This window comes from Erithacus rubecula (assembly GCF_903797595.1).
Source record: "Erithacus rubecula genome assembly, chromosome: 1".
In the NCBI taxonomy this organism is placed as follows: Eukaryota; Metazoa; Chordata; class Aves; order Passeriformes; family Muscicapidae; genus Erithacus; species Erithacus rubecula.
In genome coordinates, this window is record NC_136658.1 from 23505022 (window position 1) to 23529592 (window position 24571).

The 24571-nt window shown below is 46.1% G+C and overlaps 1 protein-coding gene across 8 annotated transcripts in view; it reads left to right on the forward strand.

The window, feature by feature from the left end:
* MAB21L3 (mab-21 like 3) overlaps positions 1 to 24063 on the forward strand; it is a 54804-nt gene extending 30741 nt beyond the window's left edge. For 4 of the 8 annotated variants that reach the window (XM_079305816.1, XM_079305815.1, XM_079305817.1 and 1 more), the window contains one exon: positions 1444 to 9399. In XM_079305816.1, coding sequence (XP_079161942.1) covers positions 1444 to 1677 — 234 coding nt within the window. In that variant the 3' untranslated portion in view covers positions 1678 to 9399. Of the gene's footprint in view, positions 1 to 1443; positions 9400 to 11794; positions 17056 to 17113; positions 19950 to 20136; positions 20294 to 20524; positions 22467 to 23177 lie in introns of those variants that run through there. The other 4 variants (XR_013774266.1, XR_013774267.1, XR_013774264.1 and 1 more) reach the window with 4 other exon arrangements.
* The last annotated feature ends 508 nt before the right edge of the window (positions 24064 to 24571 follow it).

Sequence of the window (24571 nt, forward strand, 5' to 3'; positions counted from 1 at the left end):
AAGATCCTTTATAACAGAGGAAATCTGCATCCCAGAAGCTCTGAATCCCAGAGAGGACCACATAACTGCCCTTCTTTTGCTTACCTGCATAGGAATGAAATTTGAGACCTGGAATTTCAAAATATCTGGGTACATTCTGAAAGCCAACTCTATGCTTTTGATAGAGAGCTGGCAGTTAGGGACATAAATGCTGGCGATAAATCATCTGTTTGGGCACCTGACTGAAAAAGCAGTGCTGTTTTCCTTGCCTCCAGAAACTTCATTGCAACTGCTGCCTGCTGAAGAAGTTCTGGTGTGTCAGAAAGGTAACTGCTTTGCAAGTCTTCAAGGAGCAGCTCTCAGAGAGTTATAGCTTGAGTTCCTCAATATGTCTTTGTAGTTACTGCAGCTGCGAATAATAACGTTTTCACATTTGAAGAGCTGTTTGAGAAGAAATTTGTCAGCAGTACAACCATACATGAAATACAACCATAGATGAAATTCTACCTCTGTAGAAACAGACAAGTTGAAGGTTGGTTCTGCCGCCTCTCACAATGTCTGAGAGTCTCTTTTTGGGTAGCTGAATTTGCAAAATAAAATTAGAATTCAGAGGACAGTTAAGGGACTTAGCAGGATCATTTAACACAGGATAGGTGATTTCATACTTTAAAAAGTTATTTCAGGCTGACCAAGGCAACCAATATGACTTTTTTGGTACAGCAAGTCTAAATTCCTCAAGAAAATTATTCTCAGTCATGGGAAAGTCTGAGAAAATACAGCATGGGCAATGTAAAAATAATACTGTAAGAGCAATAGTCATATGCATTTTGTTATTTTAATAATGTATTTCTCAAATGTTAAATTACATAAAACAATTTTGGAGGAATAGAACATAAGACTTGCAGTAAGTATCACATGTCAGAAAAAACCAGGCAGCATTTGACCAGAAAGCAAGCCTTGCACCTGCAATAGCTTATTGGAATTCCAGTCTGTTTATGATGCAGATCTTTGTTATCTTCAGCATAAATACAGCTGAAGCTTGCAAATAATTATGTTGATCTCATTATGCTCTCTCTCCTTGCATCTACTGACTCCTACCCTTACAAAACAGGCCATTTTCTACAGCCTAAAATGCCTGTCACAGAGGGTCCTGCTGGAGGATGGCAAATAGGCCAAGATTATTTTAGCAAGATCATTTTCCTTGGGCTCCTGGCTCAGTCAGTGGAGAGTAGCTCATCTGAGGAGAGATCCTAACCAGACACCTCTGAGCTGCTCTCCCTTGTCCCCAGAGGAGACTTTAGTTGGGGTCCCTCCATTGCAGAAACATTAACACAGGGAGATAGTGCAAGACTCTGTGATTTCCAAGGCTGTCAGCCATTTTCCAGCACTAAAAGTGCCTTAGTAAGCTGTGTGAGCCCTCTACAGAACCTCTTAAACATCTTCTCTCCCATCTGCTTCTTGCAGACAGTGCTATTCTGGACGTGTGAAAAATACCCACGCACCAAAGATTGGAGCTGCTTCCCTGAAGCCTTTCTGAGGCTGGTACAGAAGCTGCACAAGTGTGCAAGCCAGCACTTCCTCAAGCATTACTTTCTCAAGAACACCAATCTGCTCAAATATGCCAACACCAGTGACCTGGACCTGGTGGCCAGCAAGCTCGCAGTCTTCTTGGAGAAACCTGTTTTCTGCCTGGACTAAGGCAGGCAAAGGTCTTGCCCCAAACCCAAGTTGATCCCCCAGCTTCTCTCCCCACCTGTGGTTGCTGTCCGTGTCCTTCCAGTAGATGTTGCAGCTGGCTCTGTGAGACAGTTGGCACATGTAGTGTGAAAGATAAGTGTCGAGCTGGCAGCAGTGGGCGGTGAAAACTGATAGGAGGCATCACTTGATGCCCGGCTGATCTAATTTGCTTTCAACAGGGACAGGCTGCCTGGAAGCTACAGCTAGTGAAATGCAACTTTTTGTGTCAGTCAGAGCAGGCAATTGCCTTGTTCTGTGTCTCCAGTCTTGTGGCACCTAAGCTGAAAGACAGCGCACAGGAGTTTCACTCTGCTGCCTCTGTAACCTGGTGCATGTATTGCTGCTGCAGTCACCTTTATCACAAGGTTGGTGGGTTTAGTTTCCTTGCTTACCTCACAGGCCAGCCCTGCAGAGGGGCAGAGGGGCGATTCTGAGGTGTTTTGAAGCTGGAAGCTTCTCAGAGGAAATTCAATTCAGTGAGATTCTGCTTCAGTCAGATCCAGTCGGAATTTAACCATGCCGCTAGTGTTGAAGAGCTCAGTGGAAGCAAGAAGAACAATGGGTTTTGCCTCTTTATTTTTCTCTCCTCCAATTATATTTTTCTTCCAATTGCTTCAAATATGCCTTTTTCATGTTTGCCTTTGCAAGCTGTGTTAGTGCCATATAATCAGGGGGTTTTGACAGGGCAGATTTCACTCCCATCCCTGGCTCTATCCAGCAGGCTGGATGAGGAGCAGGTCTTTCGCTAGTTGTTAGCACCCACATATTTTTGGGTGCTGTGCAGAAGGAGAATATTTTTCAAAGGCTCTTAGCTCCAAGACCCCCATGAAGATGTTTCAAAAGAAAATGGATTTTAGTATTTTGAAAGATTAGAGCTTCAAAATTAATATAAAGAACTCTGGGTTTGATGTTATTAAATTGCTGAAATTAAAACAAGATAGGGGGGATTTTGGGTCTGGTTTGGTTTGTGGGATTTTTTGTCAGGTCTGTGCAGGAAAGTAAATCCTTTGCCAAGGCGGGTAGCAGAGGTGGGGTTTGCATCCCGCACTCTGGAGAGCTGCATGAGGCGCATTCATGACGCAGCGTCTCCCTGTTGTGGCAGACTGCGGTACAACCACACATCTCCAACACAGCCTCTGCCTTTGGAGCAGGCTGTCTTCTACAGTTTTTGAGCAGAGTAGATATGGGTCAGGAAAGATCCCAGCTGTGTGGTCCTGGTTTGGTTGTGGTTCTGTGTCTCCCACATCAGATCTCACCGCATACAGACCTGATCCAACCATGTAAACTGGCACCCTCTTTGCTCAGATCCTCAGAATACTCTCCAAGTTGCTTTTCCACATGGGTAACTGCATTGTGTACCGGTGTAAACAGTTAACTTCTCTTACTAAAGGCTCCCTAAATGGGACACAAGTGTCAATTTCATGATGACACCTCCTGTTCAATTGTGGCTTTCCTGTTTCCTGTGGGCTGAGCTGTTTCAGTAAAGTGCAAGGAGATGCCAATCTGCCAGGCAGAGTCAGGCAGCTGTGGCAATGAAGTAATGTCTCCTGTTTCATCTTGATTTTATCTTGTAGTTGACGTTGACGGGCTGAAGTTAGAGGAGGGCAAAAACAGTTCAAACTGTTAGAGGACAGTGCAAAACATCCAGAGCTGTTAATCCCAAATTTGATATTTAGTGCTCTGATGTATGGTCCTTTTGGGATTTAGTTGTGGCTGTTGAAGAATTTATCTCCCTTTATAGCTGAGTGAAAAAAATGCTTCAGTGTGGATACCTTAACTTGGATGCTACTGTTCATCAGTCCTCAGCTGCTGGGGTTCACAGCAAAACCATGGGCATGCACCCTGTGCTGCACAGCCTTGACATAGCATGTTGCATTGCTCTGCCAGAGTGGCAGCCTCTTACAGCCAGGAATAACTCAGCAAAGCCAGGAAATAAACACAGAAATATGGACCCCTATTTTGAGCCAAGAATGATATGTTTTTGCTGTATTTTCTACTTGTTTACACAAGCAAATTCACCAGCTAGCTTATGCTGCTGCGGAAAGTATCCTTGTCACCAATGAAACATGGAAAGTACATTTTTATTGACCACAAAGACACAGGAACAATCCCACAGCTTTTTCTCCCAAAGGGCATGATGTGGCAGAGCTGGCCACTGGCAAAGGCTTTGGGGAAAGTACTAACATGTTCATGGAAGTCGTTGAATACAAGAATTAATTCCTTTCAGAGACATCTTTGAGATACTATCTTATATAATCTTGTGCAGGTCTGCTTGGGTGTGTAGGGTTTTGTTGTGAGGAAGTGTTTTGTGATTGTGGGAGAGTTGTGCAGGATGTTTCTTATTAAAAAAAACCAAACTTGCCAAATATATTTATCGTATTTCTTACTGCACTAAACTTTCTGCAAATAGCTTTTCACTTATACACCAAGACTAATCACAAAATCATGGCCTCATCCCAAGATTTTCCTCCAAAAAGATATACCACATTGTGTTTTGGCTACAGAATAAGTTTTATGTTTCATATTTATTCTTTTTTAAAAGTGAGCATCTGGACAAATACAGACTTTCTTGAAACAGGTTTAATCAATAGTTCTTTGTTCAGACCATCTGGAAGCAACATTTTCTCTCCCTCTTTTTCATTGCTTTCATGAATATTTGCTGAATTCTCACCCCTCTCCGCAGTCAGCATTGCTTCATCTGTCAGAAGTTTAAATTGAATGTGTTGCTGTGCTATATAAAACTGTACAAAATTCATGGTTTTAGTCTTTTTACTCATCCTGCCTTCTAGTCACTAGAGGGCGATGTCTCTCTGAAGCACAAACACCGATCCAGGATCTTGCTCTTAAAATCAGCATCTTGTTATTATCATCGAGCTGAGACAAATGAGCTCAATTAATTTAATGCTGAATTCTGTTGCCAAAATCGAGAGAAGAGACCATGGGAGAGCTTTCTAATAAATATCAAGACTTGGGTAAAAAGTCTCTAAACTGCGGATGCCAGTCTTAGAGCCAGAATATGGATTTATTGTTTCTGATGGTCTTGCAGTAATTCCCAATAGCCTTCGGTTGGGAAAGCACCAAAAGGCAGGGTTCTGGGAAGGAGGGTACTTGCAGGAATAGCCACTGCCTGGCTCCATTAGAGTCCTGCCCTCTTTCTGTGCGGCTAGGCCATGACTCCCATTTGTGCCTACCCTTCAGGTTTCTGTGTCTCCCTCTTTTTTTCTCTCTCCTCCAGAAAAAAAACGAAAATTCTCAGAACAAGTTTTCTGATGTGGCCCTTTGACCACTCCCTTTGGTGGGAATAGTCATTTTTCAATGCACATCAACTCTCTTTTAGTTCATGTGTACGCAGAGGCCATTACAGACCATCTATTCCCCCTCACTTGCACTCCATCTTTAGTTTGAAATGGTGCCCAGCAATTAAGTTAGATCACCTTGCAAACTGTGTTCCCAGTGGGAACAGCCTGGCCTCTCATAGCAAAGCTGGGACATGGACAGTGATAAACAGGATAATTCTGCCTTCACATTAAATATTTTTCTGCTTACCAATGCTAGGATTTCTGGTTTTGAGGAGAAACATTTTTTATTATTATTATACCCCCACCCCCACCACTCATCTGAGGGCCTTGCAATGTCACGTGAGATAGTGACACCACAGCCAGTGCTCAAATCATTGTAAGAGATCCTCCACACCCTATCAGGCCAACCTGTGCCATTACTGTAGGAGGCTGTGGTGCCCTTCACCTCTTTGGGATCTGACTTCTCTGGCTGGAATAATGTGCATAATTTCAAAGGAAACTAAACAACTCCAGGTAGCAAATGTGTTTGAGTCTATTCTGACCCAAACCATTGCAGCACAAAGAAATGGACAACAATTTCATCATGCTACAAGTACTTCTCAATTCTGCTCCAAGCAACATCTTTGAATTGAAAGGAAGGACAGAATCAGCACCTGGCTTTGAAAGTATCTCCTGGATAGGTGATAAAGAATGCACAGATGTCAGCAGAGACCAAGCCATGGAAAGTACAGAATGTATTTTTCACAGGAAAGATTGTCTCATTTACCATTAGCATCTTCACAAATACAAATTACAAGGAAATGCATTAAGGAAAGAATTAATCAGATTGAAAGACTTTGTAGTAATCAGAAAAAAACGAATGGCATCTTCCTAGGCTCCCCTGGGTGGTAATAATTACCAGCTGCACAACTGTGGCTTGTGCCACTTAAAGATTTCTGGACTAAAAATCTTGATACGTTTTAGTTTCCATTCTTAAAGAAGCCACTCTTAGAATCAGGCAGCAACATAGACCAGCTGCTCCAAGAAGTATGAACTGAGCCTGCTTCAGCCTGAGAGAGCACCAGTTTACGTGCAGAGTAGCTCCGAGCCTAATCCCAAGTCATGGCTCAGTTGCATCTGGCCCAGCACCTTTTTCCTGTTGCCTTGGAAGAGATGGGTACCATTTGTTATCCAGCAACTTGGGTAGCCAAACCTCTTCTGCCACAAGTGCAGGCAGCCTTACACCCATTTACTTCTGCATCACATCCCAGCAGCAGAGGGCAGGCCATAGTCCGTTCTCGTGACAGTATTGTCACTAACACAGCTGGGGGACCTGAAGGGCAAGGCTGCATGCACTGCAAGTCCAGGGAGCTAGCTAATGCATTCCAGGGGAAAAGTTTGATTAATTCAGGAGAGCTTAAGAAAGTCCAGTTTCAAGCTGGTAGTGAACCAAAACAAAAATACAGCTCAGAGGAAATTTTTAAAAATCCATGGTAAAAATTACTAAGGAGATGAACATCAATGTTGAATACCTGGGATCTCATTTTAAAAGGACATGTACCTGTGAGGAATGTCATCATCCACTGAATCCATCTGCTGTTCTTCCTTGTCCCTTCCCCCAAATTAACCAAGAGCAGTTTCAAAAGTAGGTAGATACTTTGCTGGCTCCTGAGGCAGGCAAATAATTTCAGACCCACACATCATTAGGAGCTTTCTTTGAACTTTCAGCCCAGATGTGTTCACAGCCAGTGCAGTCCGGTTTGTACCAGTACAGATCAAGCTGCTGTTCACCCTCCATGGAGTTTGCTGTCCATGCAACCATCACAAGGGTAATCATAAGCTCCCTTACCTTTAGCTGAGAGTGATTAGATATACCAAACTGTGGTCTCTTTTTCTCTGATAAAACCTCTGTTCCAGTCCTACTCTACACTGAGTATAATTCATCTCTGAACAGATAACTGAGCTGGTTTGCAGCCTTCCAGATGGAGTCTCATCGGTATATGTTGTAATGGCATGTCACATTGATAATACTAATCCACATGCAGTATATCCCCTGTGCCAAAGAGGAAAGAACACACAGAGGTCAAGTTCCCTTAAAAAAAACTGCAACTTCAAAGGAAGAGTGACTATCATCAGTGATTTCCTTGGCAAACCATGTTAGGCTGGTTGAAAGGCTTGTCGTGGTCATGTTGTCTTGGAAGTGAACCGAGGCCATGGGCCAACAGCTTCATCATCTCCCTAAGATCTGAGCTCAGGCAAGAATCAATGAGTCTTCTCCAGCCTGTTCCTCTCTGCCTTCCCCAGGCAACAAACAGCTCTGGCCTGTAATTCTACCACACTTCTTCCCCTTGATTAAGTGGTAGACACCATGCCTTCGTGTAACGCATATCCAGCTTTTATTACTAAGCTGAAGAGTTTGGCTGTTTTCTAGCTGGTCATTAAAATGTCATAGACTGGAGAGGCAACAGAGCAGTGACCAGAGCTAATGCCAGCAAAAAGGATTAAATGAACAATGGATCTTGAGTGTAATTTATGAATGCCATTAGCCACTGAGAGGGAATTATGTTTTGGCTGCAGTTCTGAGGGGGAGGGGTAGGTCTTATCTAGGCAGGAAGAAAAAAAGTGTCTGATTGCATTTGGATTAACGAACAACTATATTGATTTGCCATGTGATACATCTTGGGCTCTTATGTTTAGATCAGATGTAATAACATCTGACCAAAGACAAACTGTATTTTCTCTGTTTTATATTCAGACCCTCATGGCCAGACAACGTTGTGGTCACATCTCACAGCTGCCAGTCCCGGAGCATCTGCCACCCTGCCTGATAGGATCACAGTTCTCCATGAAAACTCTTGCAGAAAGGCAGGTCCTCTGCTCTTAGAGGAGAGATAAAACATTAGTTTCATGAATGTTTCCTTGTAGTCCATGCCCCATATCCCAGGGATGGGACTAAGCAAGCAATGCCTTTGTCTGCAGTGTTTCTTCTGCCTTTCATTTGATAACTGACACAGTATCTCATTAAACTGCTTAGCTTGGCAGCTGGGGCCATTTGTTAGAGTGTGAAATGGAGGATCATAATCACATTAAACCTCAGGATCGTATTGTGAAAACAGAGGTTAGACTGGAGATTAAAGAGAAAGTTTAATTTTGTGTGACAGTGCAGAGTTGCCTCTGCTTGGGGTGGTAAGGAGGGTTAAAAGTGATTGTGGAGGCTCAAGCCTGAGGCTATTTGTTCCATGTCTCCCTGCTCAGTTTTGAGCAGAAGGGTTTTAGCAACCACTTTGAAATAGGGAGTAGCTCTGCAATCACCTCACTGCTTTCTGTATCTGAATGAGGGCCTGAGGAGGAGCTTGCATGGGAAAGGAAAGCTCAGGAGGTGTAAATTATGCCAAAAGCCAAAGCTGCTTGTGCACTGAAGCATGGTACTTCTGGGAGGGGGTTGCCTTTGGCAATAGCCACTTAGTTATCATTATCTCTGTGCTGGAGGCCCAAGTCCTTGAGGTGAACTGCTGTTCCCTGGGTCCTTCCTGTTCCAATGCAATTAGCACAGTATCTTGTGAGTCCTCCAGCAATCTGGGGACAGGAGGCACCCTCCAAAAGTCAGCAGGAGCCCCACAGTGACAATATATATTTAGGATGTCTTCTTGTGATCTCCTCTAAGCTGGTTTGGCTAGTATTAGAAGTAGCAGTAAGAGAAAAGTTGGCAGGTTGGGAAAGACAGCATAGAAATGGATTTCTGGCATCTGTGCCACCAGAGAGAAACGACCGCAGGTCAGAGCAGCTTGGTCTCTGTTGTGAGCCTATTTTATAGACAAATCTCAGTAAAGACCCCAGCTACCACCAGCTTTAGAATCAAACTCAGACCTCTGCAGCTCTCTCCGTGGACATTTTCTACTCACATGATCACATGCACATCCCATCATGAACAGTGAAAACAGTGGGAACATATAAATACACACATTTTAAAAAATGGTGGCTAGGCCTAGTCTTTTCCCAAATGAAGTAAACAGATGTCAAAAAAGAGGAGATAAAAATGGGTATATAATTTTTTTACAACTGTCCCTAAGACCATTGTAAGTTCTGTTCCCTCTGTTACTTGTTCTGGAGATATACTTAATGAAGAATATATTCTCTCACTGGCTTGATTTTTTTGTTCAGCTGTTGTACCTGCTTTCTTCTCTTTTGTCTGCCCTCTATTCCCTGGAGACTGAGTACTTTAAGGCAGGAGCCTGGCATACAAAGATCTTTCATTTTTTTCTGCTTCCTGAAACTTGACACAATGCAAACCCTTAGCAAAACCTCAGAATAACAAAGAAGATGTTGATCTGAACAGCTGGAAAGACAACAGAGCCTTTCCAGCCACCCAAGATAAGTCCTGGGTGATAAGGAGGTACTTGGGGAGGAGCAGATGGATGAGTGTTCCTTGCAGTGCCAAAGCCATGCAAATCGCTAATGACATCTCCTGGTTTAGGATGGTGAAGTGGCAGCATTCAGGGGATGGCAGTGCCAAATGCTCTGTATATGGCTTCGGGGAGCTCACACCCGATATTAACAACTAAAAAAAAAGACGACAATAGACAGTCTTCTCCTACTGGTGCCTGACAGAGACTGCAGATGGACACTCGAACAGTGGGAAAGGACACACCTAGCTGTGGCATTCCTCAGCCTTGCAACTGGGTGGAGTGATTCTTTCTGCTTCCTCCGGGCCAGACATAGTCCTGGACTGTTACCGGGACTTCTGCACAGTATGGTGACTTTGGACAAGCACCTGGACCCATCAGGAGCCAGGGAAGCTGCTCAGGAGGCAGAGCATTTTGGCAAGACTCAGAGAATTTCTGCTCAGCCTACAGCCATGGTGGGAGTGCGGCAGAGGCAGAAATCCTGCTCTGGCTGGCCAACCCCACCTTGGGTGTAGTGGCACTTGGGACAGTGTTGTACAGGATGGAAGCAACTTTGTGCCCCCAGGAGCTGCTCACCCTCTGGCTCCACACACTCCCAAAAGCATCTCTGATTGCTTCCAGCAATGGCATCTCGAGTCTTGATGAAGATTTTAATAAGTGATGATGATCATATGCAATATGCATACAACAGATATTCTGTAATGTACGCCCCAATCTAGCCAGACCTGGGCTGCATTTTCCTGCATCACTCTCAATGCACCAACAGTTTGGGGCAAAGCCCAAGCTCTCCCTAGCTGTGCTTCCAGCTGGAACTGAAGGCAGGTGCCACTGTCAGTTCAGTGCAAAATGAACTGCCCAGAGGAGCAGACTGGTCAAATGTTGTCATCCTGTCACCCTGGTGACTCTGTCAGCTAAGGTAGCCTGTGCTCAGGTGCTCTCTCCTTGTGTTAAAGGCTCCTAAATGCTGCAATCCTGCACGACCCCCCATGCAGGGTCCTTATTGTGCCTCTTGGAGCCGCAGTAACTTAAGAACTAATTTGGAAGTGTTTTCAATTAGGTTCCTCCAGGCGCTGAGAGAGGGGAATCTGAAGCATAGTGGTGAGACATCAGAGTTGACAAAGGCAAACCACATGATACATACGGATTGGGGACCTATAGCAAGGGAACATCTGAAAACGTGGGCACCAGCCCTCTGGCAAATTAAAATACTTCAAGAGCTGCTAAAGAAACCTCAAAACATGATCAAAGATCTAAGATAATCGCTGCTTTTCCTACTGCATGTGAAACAGCCACATGGCAAACAGAACTGATGGAGGCTGGGATGTGACAGAGGTCAGGATGTGGGGATGGCTGAGATTCGGAGGTGGCAGCTGCCTCATCATGCGGCCTGGGCAAAGCCCCTTAATGTGATCCCAGCACAGAGAGGCTGCAGCAACTGGTTACTTTCATTTGCTAGGATTTAATAAGAGGAAAGTTTTTCCATTTAAAGTGGAGGACCACTTCCATGTTTGTGTTCCAGTACTTAACATTCCCTTTTTGCTTAGGAAACCCCCGCAAAGGTTACTTTTGATGTTGTAAAATTTAATCTCTTTGAACTTTCAACCTACAGCCAAAACAAGAAAATAGAAAACAACATTTCAACAAATAGCCACTGTTTACATCCAAAATAGATGTAATTTATTTAAAAAATCCTAGCATTCAAACCCAGTGTTTGCTTCCTGAGCTCTGTGTAGCATCTGGTTTGTGAATAAGAGGGCACTGGGGGCTTGGGGTGTTTTTCTAAATAGGAAACATATTAGAAAACAAACAGAACTTTTGGCAATACTCAGTAGTTGTTAAAATACAACCTAAGGCAGTCTGGGAGAGCCCTAATACTAATTTCTGTTTTACCCAGGGTACTTCAGGCATAGCTCCTTGAGAGGCTGGTGAGGTACCCACAAACTTGCTGTGCTAAACTTTCACTGAAATTTCATACAAAACTCATGGGTGTGAACAGGAGCATCCCTTAGTTCACACAGAGACTTATGTGGTCTGTGACCAGTAATAAAGGAAAATGGTAATAGGTCCCCAAGTCTACGGCTTAGCAGGGAGAAGCACAAATGTCAGCCCAGCAAGCATCTTGTAATGCTGACAGAAAGACTATGTGGGAACAATACAAAGGTTCTTACCTACATATGCTGGACAACAGCTCAATCTAAACTCTTTTCTATTAGACACTGCAGTTCAAGTTTAGCTTTTATTGATTTTTTTTCCAGTGGTCTGCTCTCACAAGCTGGAAAAACCTGGTCAAATGAAGTGCAGGTTCTGGGGTCTCATTTAAAACACTTTTAAGAGAAACACATGGTAGTGCTTTGAAATATGACTATTAAAATCAACTCCCTCTTTTTCTTCCTTCAGTTATCCCTACAATATCCTCGAAAGTATCTTCAGACCTCTCCCCAGCCTGGGTAAGACATGAATCGAACCCATATCAGCCCATCTTGAGAACCTGCGTGAACTGGGTAAAACTTCAGCTGGATTTAGCAGGATTTTTAAGGTGAGGGATTTGAAGTTTTTCCTTCAAGTATGACATTTGGCACAGGTAGAACTGTGCACCATTTTGGGAGGAGGGAAGGAGGTGTGATTGTGGTGGTGCATATTTCAGGCTTCTCCTTAGTTGTATTGGTGCACAGAGTGAAAGGATGGCCTGTGACTTATCCAAGGTGATGCAGCAGAGGGTGGTACACAGACCTAGACCCAACTCTCCCAGCCTTCTGGCATGACTCCTTAATGTGTGCTGAGCTGTGAAAATCACCTGTGACTGCCTGGCTGCTCTGTAGGCAGAAAAGCTGCTGCTGCTGCTAGTGAGGCTGTGTTGTTTTTCTCTCTGTTGATATTTGATATCATTAATTATATAGTTTCCTTTCTGTTTATTTGCTTGTTTAAATCCTTCTTGGTGATTATAGAGCCGTCTCTTGCCCAATTGCAGTGCTCCATCTGCACATCTTTTGTGCCTTGGATGTAGATATTATTTACAGGAGTTTCTGGCTGTAAATGCAGGATTTGTCATGAGAAGAGCATTTCTTATGCCTCTGCCTTGGCCTCTGCTTCAAAAATGGTTACTGCAACAGGGCAGGACTGACTGGCCTATTGCACTGTCCTGCTGCAGGGAGGCAGTACTTCTCTGCCCTCCTTTTTGCTGCTTGATCCAGCCGGCTCAGGTGGGAGCCCTGCCATGGGTTGTCTGTGTCCCAGCTCCACAAAAATGCCAGCTGTATTTGAGAACAGTGTCTGCACTGTGACTGCACCTCCAGTTGGAGGGGGCATCACTCCAGCCCTGCTGCTGGCAGCTGGGTGCTCTGGTGCCCATCAGGGTGACAGTGGATGTGTAGCTTCAAGCTCTATTCACAGCCTTGAATAGGGAGAGCCCTTCTTGCTCTCATCCCATGCTCCTGAGCTTGTAGGATCTGATGTGTGCAAGCTGGCAAGGGTACAACTCATGCCCTACATTCAATGCAAGCCAGCTCGTCCCCTCTAGAATGTCACAGTGCCATCCCCATTTCTTCCCCTGGAAGAGCTGTGAACACTGGGGAGAAGGGGCTGGGAGGCTCCAGGTTGCCTTGCTTGTGTTCTCCCTTGTGCTCCATATCTCTTTGGTGTGTTAGGGAAGAAGATGTCACCAAGAGTCCTGATCTGTTTACTTATTTTACTCGTGTGTTCCTGTATCTGCTGCAAGCAGCCCCCACCTCCCCAAGCCCTGTGCCACAGTCCTTGTGCAAGCTTTCCTCTGGCTGCAGTGTTGCTAGGGGAATACTGGGACGCAGGTGAAGCAGAGTAACAGGAGGCACTAAAGTGGCTGTAATACTCGTCTTTGTGACAGAGAAGCACTGAGGAGGACTAGGAGCAGTCGCAGTGGGAAGGCTGAAGGTGGTCTGAGGGATGTGGAGGGAGCCCGAACCTTTTCCCACCAGGAATTCCACTTGCGGGAGCTCAACGGCCACTGGAGTGCAGTGCAGCCCTGCCATCTGCTCACAGCTGGACTCTGGCACCTGCCTGGGTCCCCATTTGGTCCCTGCTCAGGCCCCCACTCTGCAGCCATCAAGGTGGCCAAGGGCTGCAGTCTCGGCATGTATAAGCCTCCTCCTTTCCCCCCAAAACCTGATGTGGGGAGTGTGGTCCTCTGTGAAGCATGCCTTGGGAACAAGCCCCACTCATGGGGAGTGGCAGAAGGAGCTGAGGCAGGTAGAGCTAATTCTCCAACCCATTTTAAGCAAGGGGTTCCTGGATTTGGGACAGTCCAGCACCAGAGCTGGTAGGTACTTGCCCTTCCTGGGCAGAAGCCAGGGGTGATCATGTCCGCACCCCTGGGCAGATTTTGTTCTCACAGTCTGGTAGTGCAGAACATTGTTTCAGACATGGGCACCTCCTTATAAATGTTTCTAAAAAGTTCCTCAGGCAATTTAATTTCATCTGAAGGTGCACAGGTTTGGGTTTTTTGTTCTCACCTGCTCTGATCCAAGCCTAAATTTTTCTCAGTGTTATCCATGCCAGCATGACTGAGTAAGCCCTCTTCTGGGCAGCAAATGTGCCCACTGCTCCATTGCCTGCCTCGTGTTCCTCCTTGGCCCTAGCCCAGAGAACATTACGTACCTGCTGGTGGGATGTTGGAGTCAGTGAGTTAGAGGTCTCTCTGAATTATTTAGAGAGAAATCAGAGTGTAGGGATTGAATAAGTCTTAGAGTGAGTTCTGATGTTTTTAGTGAGTAAAACGTCTAGATTCCACAGTAGTAGCTTGTGTTCTACTGAAGGTTGCAAACATAGTGATATCTTCAGTAGAGGCTCCAAGCCCACAGTTGTAGATAGGACTTAGACACAACAGAGCTATAGTAAGAATATTGCTTACGTTTCTTAGATAGAACACAATAGAGTGTATGCGTTCTATACGTAACCTAGTGTGCTAAGAAACTAGAATTCTAATAAGTTGAAGAGTGGTCCGAGCTTGCATCTTAGCTTGTTGGAAAAATGCTATGTAACAGTATGCATTCAGAAGAGTTGTTGCTTTTAGCCACAAGTTTCTAGCCATTCAGCTTTTAGTCATTTGGCTTTTAGCCATTTGCTTTAGCCATTTACTTTAGCCATTTGCTTATTGCTCATTGCTAGCTGCTTTGCCATTGCTTTTTGCTATTGCTTGTCTATGTACTATTGAGACTGATGTGCTTTGCAATAAGATGTGCTTTGTAATAAATAACCTTTTAACTATTAGCTGCTTTGCTTATTTTAAGATTACCCAACAAATAAGAGCTTAGTTAGGTGCCTAGAGAGCACTTGAGAGTAGGTGCCTAAGAGCACCTGAGGTTCAGAAAGAACCCCCTCATCTAATACCACATGCTTGTCTGTGACTGCTGAAGTGTTATGTTCCTCAAACCAACACCAAAAGTTGTCCATTTTCTTTTATTTTTTCTTTTTATTTTTTCCCCTTTTAAATGAATGTACTAGATTTATTGAGTAATGGAAACTTTCTGTTCCAAATGACTCAAGTTACACTGGAAATTGAAATATTTAAATATTTCTCATCAGGCCTTTACACAGCTCCCTCATGTTCCTTCTCTCTGGAAGGGCTTTCAAACCCACAGATGAACTGAGATCACTCACTGCTTCACCAGACCATGGTGCAGACTCCAGGCTGCTGAGCACAACATACCCCCTTGCTGGGATTGAGGTGCCCTCAGGCAGCATGGGATTCAGATGTAACCAGGCACTTTGGATGCAGTCACTAGTCCTAAAGCCAGACTTTCAGCCTGTAATGACTGCATGTTCCTCCTTAACAGGAGGCAATCAAATCCACTGAGTCCAAATTCCTTCCCACCCACCCAGATACCAGCCCAGAAAGGCAGTGGGTAGTGTGCCAGCCCAGAGGAAAGTCCAGGCATGTGGGTTGCTGGTGTAGGGCATTGGGAATGTCCTTTTATTTGCTTATCATGGTGCTTCTACCCTCCCGCTCTGATTTAGGGCATCTCATGGCTCCCCTGGCTCACATACAGCAGTCCAAGAAAGTCAGGATGATGCTGTGTAGAAACTGTGGGCAATACCTTGGATCTGCTTTAAGCTTCATGCATCTCAAAAACCTTGTCCCTAAATCGAGTTATTTCAGAGTAGAGGAAAAGCATTCACACTTCATACCACACATGGTGTTACTTAGGCAGGGTAGTTATCATGCAAATATTACTTGCACTCCAGCAAATTAATTGCTGGGCAAGGGCATGCTTTGTGTCAGCAAGTCAGCCCTGCCCTGGTTTATGCGATTTTTGAAGACAGCTTCCTGGGACAGGCAGCCAGGGCACAAAGAGCATTGGGTTGTTGGTGTGACTCCCTGCTGCCACTCAGCACTGCTTGGCTCAGCCAAGCACTTGTGCCCTGTCAGCACTCCCCTTCCCTGCCAATATCCCCAAACCTGCAGCAGCCCCTGGGTGCAGCTGGAAAGGGGTGGCCCCAGTAGGGATACCTCTCCTCCTGTGCACTCTCGAGGCACAGCAGCCAGCCCTGCCTAGTGTGTAAGGGGATGGGATGTGGGAAATAGGATGTCCAGGAGGCCTGGCCCTACAAGTACCTCCCAGACAAAAGACTCCCACTAAAAATCATGCTCCCCTGCTTTAGAGAGGAGCTCTTGTCAGCATGATGGTGTGCCCTGGTACACACATCTTCTGTCCCAAAGGCAGATTTCCAGTACCTAAAGAGTGCCTGCAGGAAAGAGGAAGAGAACTATTTGCAAGGGCACGTAGTGATAGGACAAGGGGAAATGCCTTCAAACTGAAACAGGACAGGTTGAGATTAGATATTAGGAAGAAATTCTTTACTCAAATGGTGGTGGGGCACTGGAACAGCTTGCCCAGAGAAATTGTGGATGCCCCATCTCTGGAAATGTTAAAAGTCCAGGCTGGACAAGGTTTTGAGTAAACTGGTATAGTGGAAGGTGTCCCTGGCCATAGCAGGGGCTTGGAACAGGATGACCTTTACGGTGTTTTCCAACATTTCAATGATTCTATGTGTCCCCATGTCATGGGCAGCTGCTTTTGAATGGAGTCCTGAGGACCACAGAGGATAAGCATGGCCCCATCACAGGCCAGAGGGCAGAGGGTGGTCCGTGCAGCTGAGCCAGCTGTGGAGAGGCCAAAGTGGCCTTGTCCTGGTGTGACCAGATGACTTATGTCACCCTGGTTTTCTGAGGAATAACAGGCAGCATTGGGCAGTCAGGGTGAGGCTGAATCATTGTGGACAGAGCAGCTGTATGCGAAGTGTAGCAGGCCACCACGGGTCTGTTCACAGCAGGAGTGCTGCTGCAGTCAAATCCATAGGGCTGTGGGCTGGGTGGAAGCAGGAGGGGGGGCTGGAGCTGTGCTGCAGCAGGAACAGCATCGGAGCAGTGTGCTGCCTTGTTGCAGCGCGGCTGGAGACTTGGCTCTGCCCAAGAGGTTAAAACAATCCCTCTCTGTCCTTAGGGGGGGTTGGATTTCCACTGTGAGAAACATTGGCTTGGACAGATTTCTGACCCAAGTGCTGCTTTGCATAGGTAATGGAGAGAGTGAATCATGGTGATTTATTTCCTAGCCAGGCTCTGTGTATGCCAGTTGCTGGCTTCCCCTTACTCTGCACCCAGACCTTCTTCTGCATCCTGCAGAAGGGTTTTATTTACATTACAGATAGGGCAGCATTTAAATCTGGTAGCTTCCTTCTTGATAGTAGTAGTTTAAAAAGACAAAACAACCCTAAACTCTTCAATTTCAGCTGTTTAGTACATCAAACCTGTATCAACCATCACAGTTATTTCTAAATCACTTCTAGGGTTTTTTAATAAGTATTACCTCTCAAAGCCTGAAAAAGAGGATGAGAGACCCTGTTCTTCATCCTAAATGTAATAGAAACCTTGAGTTTTCTGTGCAGGTGGCTGCACTGGGCACAACTGAAGAACACCCAGAGTTACTAGTTATTACAGTAAAGTTCCATATTTTCTTTTTAAAATAATAAAGTAACTTTCTAGGCCTGGGCTCTATGTGGGGGAAAGTGTGAAAAATGAACCTACAAGCGTCACATTTTTCATACTAAGAAGCAAATAAACCCCCTACAGATTATTTTTGAAATAAAATCTCAACTTTTTAAAAATCCACCTTCATGGCACTTCAAAACTTCACGTATGGAGGATTTTTACTAGCTAATTTTCTCCTTCCCATCTCCACCCCACCCTGAAAGCTGAGGACCTGGCAATAAAAAGGCAGCAATTAATCCACCCATCATGTAGTTCTGAAAATGTGACCTGTGGCCATGTGACTGAGATGGATGGTGGTGCCGGGCTGGCTGTGTACATAGCAAGGGAGGAGCCTTCTCTATTTAAAAGGCTCATATGGTGGTCAGAGCAGAAAATAAGACATGTGAATCTGTTAATTAGGAATAGAAAGCCTCAGTCCCTGCAGCTCTGGTATACATCACACTTTGCTCTAGCCCTTAACTTCCTCTCCACCCTGGTTGTTTCACCTTTCTTGTTTGTCTTATATTTGATTTTGAGGTCTTGGAGCAAAGGCTTCCTTGTGGCAGAAGCAAGAAGCCTTATTACCTGGTCAGGCACCTGGAGCAGACCCCACCCACAAGCTGTCCTTTGGTGGTCCCATCCTCGATTTTCATCCACAAGTTCTCAACCTGTCTATGGCTGTTTTTCAGAGGCAATCCTGCACAATCCATTCCTTAAACTACAGCATAACAAATCCTCTCTCCCTCCCAGCCTGTCTCTTCTGGAAAGCTTGTAGCCCTCAGTTGTAGTGTTCCAGTTTGCTACTCATCTCACCATGTTTCTGGGATAGCAACCAGCTCCTTATTTCCAGCTCCTCTTGCTTGTTTCCCATTCTGTATACATTGATATAGTGACTTCAGCTTGATTATCACCCTCCTTACCTTTTGAGAAGAACCCTCTCTAACACCTTTGGGATGATTGACAGGTATTTCCCTGCTGCTTCCTAAAATGTCGGTGTTTCATGGTTCTTCTCTGACACTCTGATAAACTAATTTTGTAATTTGTGGCTCCATATGAGACTTTTTAAAAGAGTCTTTTTAAAATTTGGGACAGCAAGCATTACTGTATTGTGTTTGGCCTGGTATTCAAAGTAGGAAGTGCCCAAGGTCTCAAGAACCCAGTTTCCACAAATCCAACCTAATTTTGTCAAATTCAGGACACTTGGAAACAACAACCAGCTCTTATATGACCTTAATCACATGTAAATGTGCACTGATGAGAGGGAAAGGCTGACTTGGGCTCATCCAGAAAAAACAAAGGCTGGATTGTGCATATTCTCAGAGAACAGGGTGGGAGGGAGTATCTGTCCATCATAGGCTCATTTTAATACTCCAAAATGCTGCAAAGGACTACCAAAACCAGTCATTCCCTGGGGCAGTAATGGTCTTTACCACACTCACTGCAGCTGCCTGAGTTTGCTCCACAGCTGAGAAACAATTCTGTGGCAATCAGGTGATTTTCCATTAGAGGTCCATTACATTTAATGTAATCTATCCATAAAGCTCTCTGCTTCACCTGCAGCCTTAAGAGACCTCTTTAATAATTCAGTGCCTTTAGATACACACAGTAACACTTTGGCTCTTTTCTGTGAGGATTTTACCTCCCAAGCAGCAAGCCAAGGTCTCTAAGTATGGTAATGCTGCCCTTTTCTCTCCGGGATTGGCTTCCCTTAGCAGATACTGGCAGCAGAAATGCAGCTTTTCCTTGGCACTGGAGAGCTGCCATGCCCATCTGCCTTCCTGGAAAATCTAATTTTAGCAAAGCTGTAGCCCTCCAAAATTACTGTCTTGCTGTGATTGCTGGACACCCCAGGGCTTCCCAACAACAGCTGATGTGGGGCTGTCCCACTAGCCTGGGCTTGCTATGGCTGGTGGTGCTGAGCTGATTTGTCAGCTGTTGTTCCCTCTGTCTCACAACTGCTCCTGGCTATGCCAGGGCCTGGAGTGAAAGAGCCTGTTGTTCCCCACAAGGGGTACAGTCTTGCCAGGTATACAGGTCCTCATTAAGGGAGGGCTGCTTATCTCCTAACCTGCAGTAACGATTGTTATGTCCCTTTGTTATGTCTCCATTACAAAGCAACCAGGGACAGAGTCTGGACACAGGGTGCACACACCCCCATTCCTTCCTGGCAGCTGGCCAAGGATTGGGAGACCTGCACACCCCCCACACCAGCCTTCTGCCCTGAAGCAGGGTCATCTGAGAATATTTAATTAGATAGCAAGGAACAAGTGGAAGGCATGAGGAGTTAAATGAGTAGTCGAGGGAAAGAAAAGTAATGAGATTTTTTTTTATCCTTCTTCCATGGAGAGTGAAGATGTCCTCTCCTGCTGCTGCACCTAAGAGCACTGGCAGATGCAGGCATTCCTCTCTAGACATTTAGTTATGGCTGCACTGGTTTTTATAAAATTTCTCTTAAATTAATTGCTATCCATATGCCATGCCGAGAAGGAAGCCAAGAGGGTGAAAAGGAGTAGAGTTGTCTCTGCCCAAGGGCTGATCGCACTTCTTTGCAAGGTAACTTGCAGTCAGACCACCTGGCCCAGAAAACATCACCCCCCTATGTCAGGAACATTCACCTGCAGTCCCCATTTTCATTTCAATTACAGTTTTGGAGGGGAGTCTCTTTGTTAAGAGCGTTCCTGGGAGCTCACTTCTGCAGGTGGGGCTTATTCTTGGTGTGGTGGCCAGGCCTCACTGAGCTGGGTGGTAGGGATGAAGCCTGAGGTTGCTGGCTGGGTGATGTGGCTCTGGTGGCTGTGACATCATGGAGGATGTGTCACAATGGGAGAAGTCACCAGGGGCATCAGTAGGCAGTCCCAGCTCCACCACAGCTGCACTCATGTAGGACTTAGGTGTTGGTGAGTACTCGTGCAGGGAGAAGGCTGGGCTGGATGGAGGACAGGGCAGATGCCAGGAGGTTCTGAAGCTGTATCCCTCAGCCCTACTGCCCTTGGATCTGGGGGCAGAGATGCTTGGGGCTCCCAGAGATGGCAGGTGCCAAGAGAGACTTTGAGAATGTGATGGGTACCCCCAGCTCCCTACTCTCTCTCACGGACCTGATGAGCCCGTTTTCCTCCCATCTCCTCCAGGCCATGGCTGCAGCAAATGCTCTCCTCCTAGCTGCAGTGGCCAGAGAGATCATCCAGCCTGGCCAGAAGAAGCATCACCACATCAGCAGAGCCATGGCCAAACAGCTGCTAGAGCGTGAGGTGTGTTTGCACCAGGAGTTGATTAATTTGCTTCAGGAGATTGAGAGGAGCAAGAATGCAGAGGAAACCTGGCTCTTTTCTGCATGGCTGTTTTGGACTGCTGCAGTTGCCTTCGTCCTGCTTGCTGTTGTCTGCTGGCTGGCCAGGCGAAGAAGGAAGCGTCAGGCATCTCCTCAATCATTTAGAGTCTTCTGTCCTGATCTCCCAGAAGATATTGCTGAAATTGAAATTGGATTAAGTGTTAGTGACCACAACCACACAAGGCGCAACAACTTTACCTTGGAGTTGCCCAATTCTTAAGTTTGCCTAGGTTGTCTGGATGACATCCCTTGCTTCCATTGTGTCGATTGCTTCATTAGAGTTTCTTTGGTTCCATATAGGACTAAAAGAGTCATATTAAAATTTGGGAAAGCAAGCACTGCTGTGTTGATTTTGGCCCTGTATTAAAAGCAGGACTTGCGTTGGTAACTTCTGCTTCAGTAGTTTTCCATTGAGGCTGGGTATTTTCCAGAAAGTGAGACAGAAATGTTGACAGCTTCCAGGACCCTCTTAGTCATCAGCTGGTACAGCTGACTCATCCTGTGCTTGCCTCTGTGCTCTTCCTGTCTCCCTACCCCTGCATCTCCCTGCACATGTGTACACTGCCAGCACTACTGGTGCTCCAGGGTGGCTCTGACCACTTGTGTGGCATGTGCCATGCAAGAAGCAAGAGCCAACCTGTTCCATCCCTCCTCGCAGCTATATCTCCAGAAACCTTGCCAGTCCCTCCTCTTCTAGGTTTCTCACCTGACCTCTCTGCTTCTTGTAATTTGGTCCATCAGGGTCCTCTGCACTCTTCAAAACCCACAGCCCAAGTTCCCCTGCCCTTTGCAAACTCTTTTGGAAAATCTCAACATGCCCTTGCTGCAGCATCCTCCCCCCCTGCACCACTACACCTGTGGGCACAGCACAGAAGCTCCTCATTCAGATGGCAGTTCTTCTGGTGTATGGTGGTCAAAATGTAGGGGTCTAATTTTAAGCAAGGTTCTGAGCAGGTATTTCCAAGCTATGTCATGCAGGGCCAGCTGCCCTTTCTCTGAGGGAAGGATGTAATGTTTCTCCTATTTTGAACAGCCTTAGTTTCACAACCTGCATTTTTCTGAAATTGGAGGATTTTTGCCTTGAGTCTGCCTTTTCCAACTGCCTTGCAGCCCTCCCCTTTTGCCTGAGCTCTGACATGCATCTGTGCCCCCTACCCTTGACCCCCAATAGCCCAAGAGGCAGCTTCCTTGGCTCATACTCATCCTTTCTTGTCTTGGAGGATGAAGGAGAGCTTCTCTTCCACTTTCAGCTTAGTGGCTTGCAGGCACTAGGTCATTATCATAGTGAGCAGGCTTATCTGAGGATCTTTTCCATGAAAGCAATGCAAAGGCAACAAGAAGCTGGGTTGTCCCCTAGGCCTTTTCCAATAGCCTTTTCACTCTCCTCCACTTCCCCCATCCCTCCTCCTCTTCCCTGTCCATTGTCTTGGCTCTCAGCCAATGTAATTCCAGCCAACTTGGGTGCACGGGACTTGGATGCACGTGCCTGTCCTGTTTATCAAGATAAAAAGGGCCAGTGGAGGGAGATGCAAGCAGAGAAGCAGGCAGGCGCTGGAAGGCAGACACAGGGAGGGGCACACAAGTGTAACTGAGCAGAAAAACACAGATGGATGTGGATGTGCAGGCAGCCCCAGGCAACCTGAGACTTTACTGAGAGCAAGATACACAGACAGGGCTGCATGTGCATTGGCACACGCCCAGGAGGAGACGGATGAGCAGACGAGCACAGAACTACAAGGCAGGTAATGAAGGACCAGGACAGGAGGAGTTGCAGAGGCCTGTGGTAAAGGGAAACAGCAGGAGCTGCTATGCAGGGCACGTGCCCTGGTGTGTGCCACAGCCCCTCTTCCCAGGAGAAGGGGTGAGCAGCTGGATGAGTTTGGCTTTCTCTCTCCTCTCTGGCTGGATCCAGACCATAGTCAGCAGTTGCTTTCAGTGCTGGGACCCCACCTGGAGCAGCTGCCCTCATTTATAGACCATTTCCTGCCTTGCAGATTTGTAGGGAAAATTACAGTGAAGGAAGTTTCTTGAATGTTGAATGCTGACCTGCGCAAGGCCAAACCCAACAGCCCAGAAATGTGGGCTCATTAATACTACCATGCATAATGAGTAGAGAAAGTAAAATCCTTTCTTAGTCAAGAAATTTTGAGACTGTTTCCTGGCTGGAATACTTGCTTGGCAGCTCCAGCCTCTTGCTATATACTTGACATGAATAATCCTTTTCTTCTTGGCTCCTTGATCTCCCTGACCTGTATCCCCTCCCTCCACCAAGGAGAACAATAAAGTCCCAGTCTCCAACAAGACTTGCAGTCTCTTTGCAGCAGGAGTTCCAGACCATGTGAGAGGTGAAAGGGGGGCTGCCTAGAGGTGTCCTGCCCAGAGCCTGCCTCACCTCCTCCTTCCTCCTCTTGCTGCTCACTTGCTCTTACTGCTCCTCTTGCTTCCCACTGCAGATGGGAAACCAAATCCCTGTCACTCACTCTGAGCCACCAGAGTCTGCTGCAGGTCACTTCCTGAAGACAATAGCTTTATTCCTTGGACCACTGGATGGCTTTTGGCACAGGAACCAAATCAATGAATGGAAATCTCCCTGCAAGCTGCAGTGACATCCTGCTATTGTTGGCACCCCTTGGCAGGTTTGTTCAGCTGCTTTGTACCAGTTGACATCTCCAGGCTTTCATCAGTGCGTCAGCATCACCCTAAGGCACATGGGCTTCCTGACCAAGTGCCCAAGGAAAGCCCTCTTCTCCTGTTTACAGTCAGGATGCAAAAGTGAAGGATGTTGAAATGCTACTCAGGAATCCACTCCAGGCTTTAATCACTGCTGTCACTGCTAGAAGACGTGGGGGATGTTGAAAAATAATAACCATGCTGTGTAATAGGATGCAGATGTTCAGGTTGTGATCTGTGCAGACACTGTGACCTCCTGGCTACTGGAAGACAAGCCCTAATCAAAACTCTGGAACTCAAAAAAAAGTTTCCTGCAGGCTTCCAAGAAATCTGGAAGACCTTTGTTTGTGATCAGTAGATGTATAATGGCTCTGAACACAACTTTGGTTAGGCTAGGACAGATCTCTGTGTTGACAGCACAAGAGAGCAGCATAGGGCACACAGGGTTATCTGTGTCTGGAGCTGGTTTGGAAAGGCCCTTGACAGACAAGAAAATTAAAATTATAAGCTGAAGTCTTATAAGCTGAAGGCTATTAAGGTACATACACACATGTATGCATACAATATGAATGCACTCATACCTCTCTGGGGAGGACTGTGAGCTGGTGAAGTCCTTTCCTTTCTGTTCCTGTCTGGCCATATTTGGCCCATGCTGCTGTTTCCTACACATGAACTATCTGGGAGTTGCCAGGGTAGTTTTGGGAAGAGCAGAGCAAGTAAATTACCTTGTCTTATGGAACATCACAGTCCCACCAAGCCCCTGGGAGGCAAAATTGTGCAGACCTTCTCAGCTGTCATGATGAATTTTCCTGTAGCTACAAGAGTGCTGCCATGGGAGAAGAGGTCCAACACTAGCCAGTTATGCCATCCATCCATCCATCCATCCATCCATCCATCCATCCATCCATCCATCCATCCATCCATCCATCCATCCATCCATCCCAGTCTCCTTCTCCCCTCTCCTCCATCCCTCAGCACTCCCAGAGGCATCTATGCTGGGGACTGCTGAGCCACTCTGAGCATCACTGCTCTCAGAAGAGGAAGAGGAGGCAGAGAGATGAGGAGATCAGAACTGCATCTTCCTGCGGTACCCAGGTTCCCAGAAATGAGCTCTGCACTGGCCAAAAATATCAGCCAAGCAGCACAGATGCTCTCTCTTCCACATACACCTCACTGG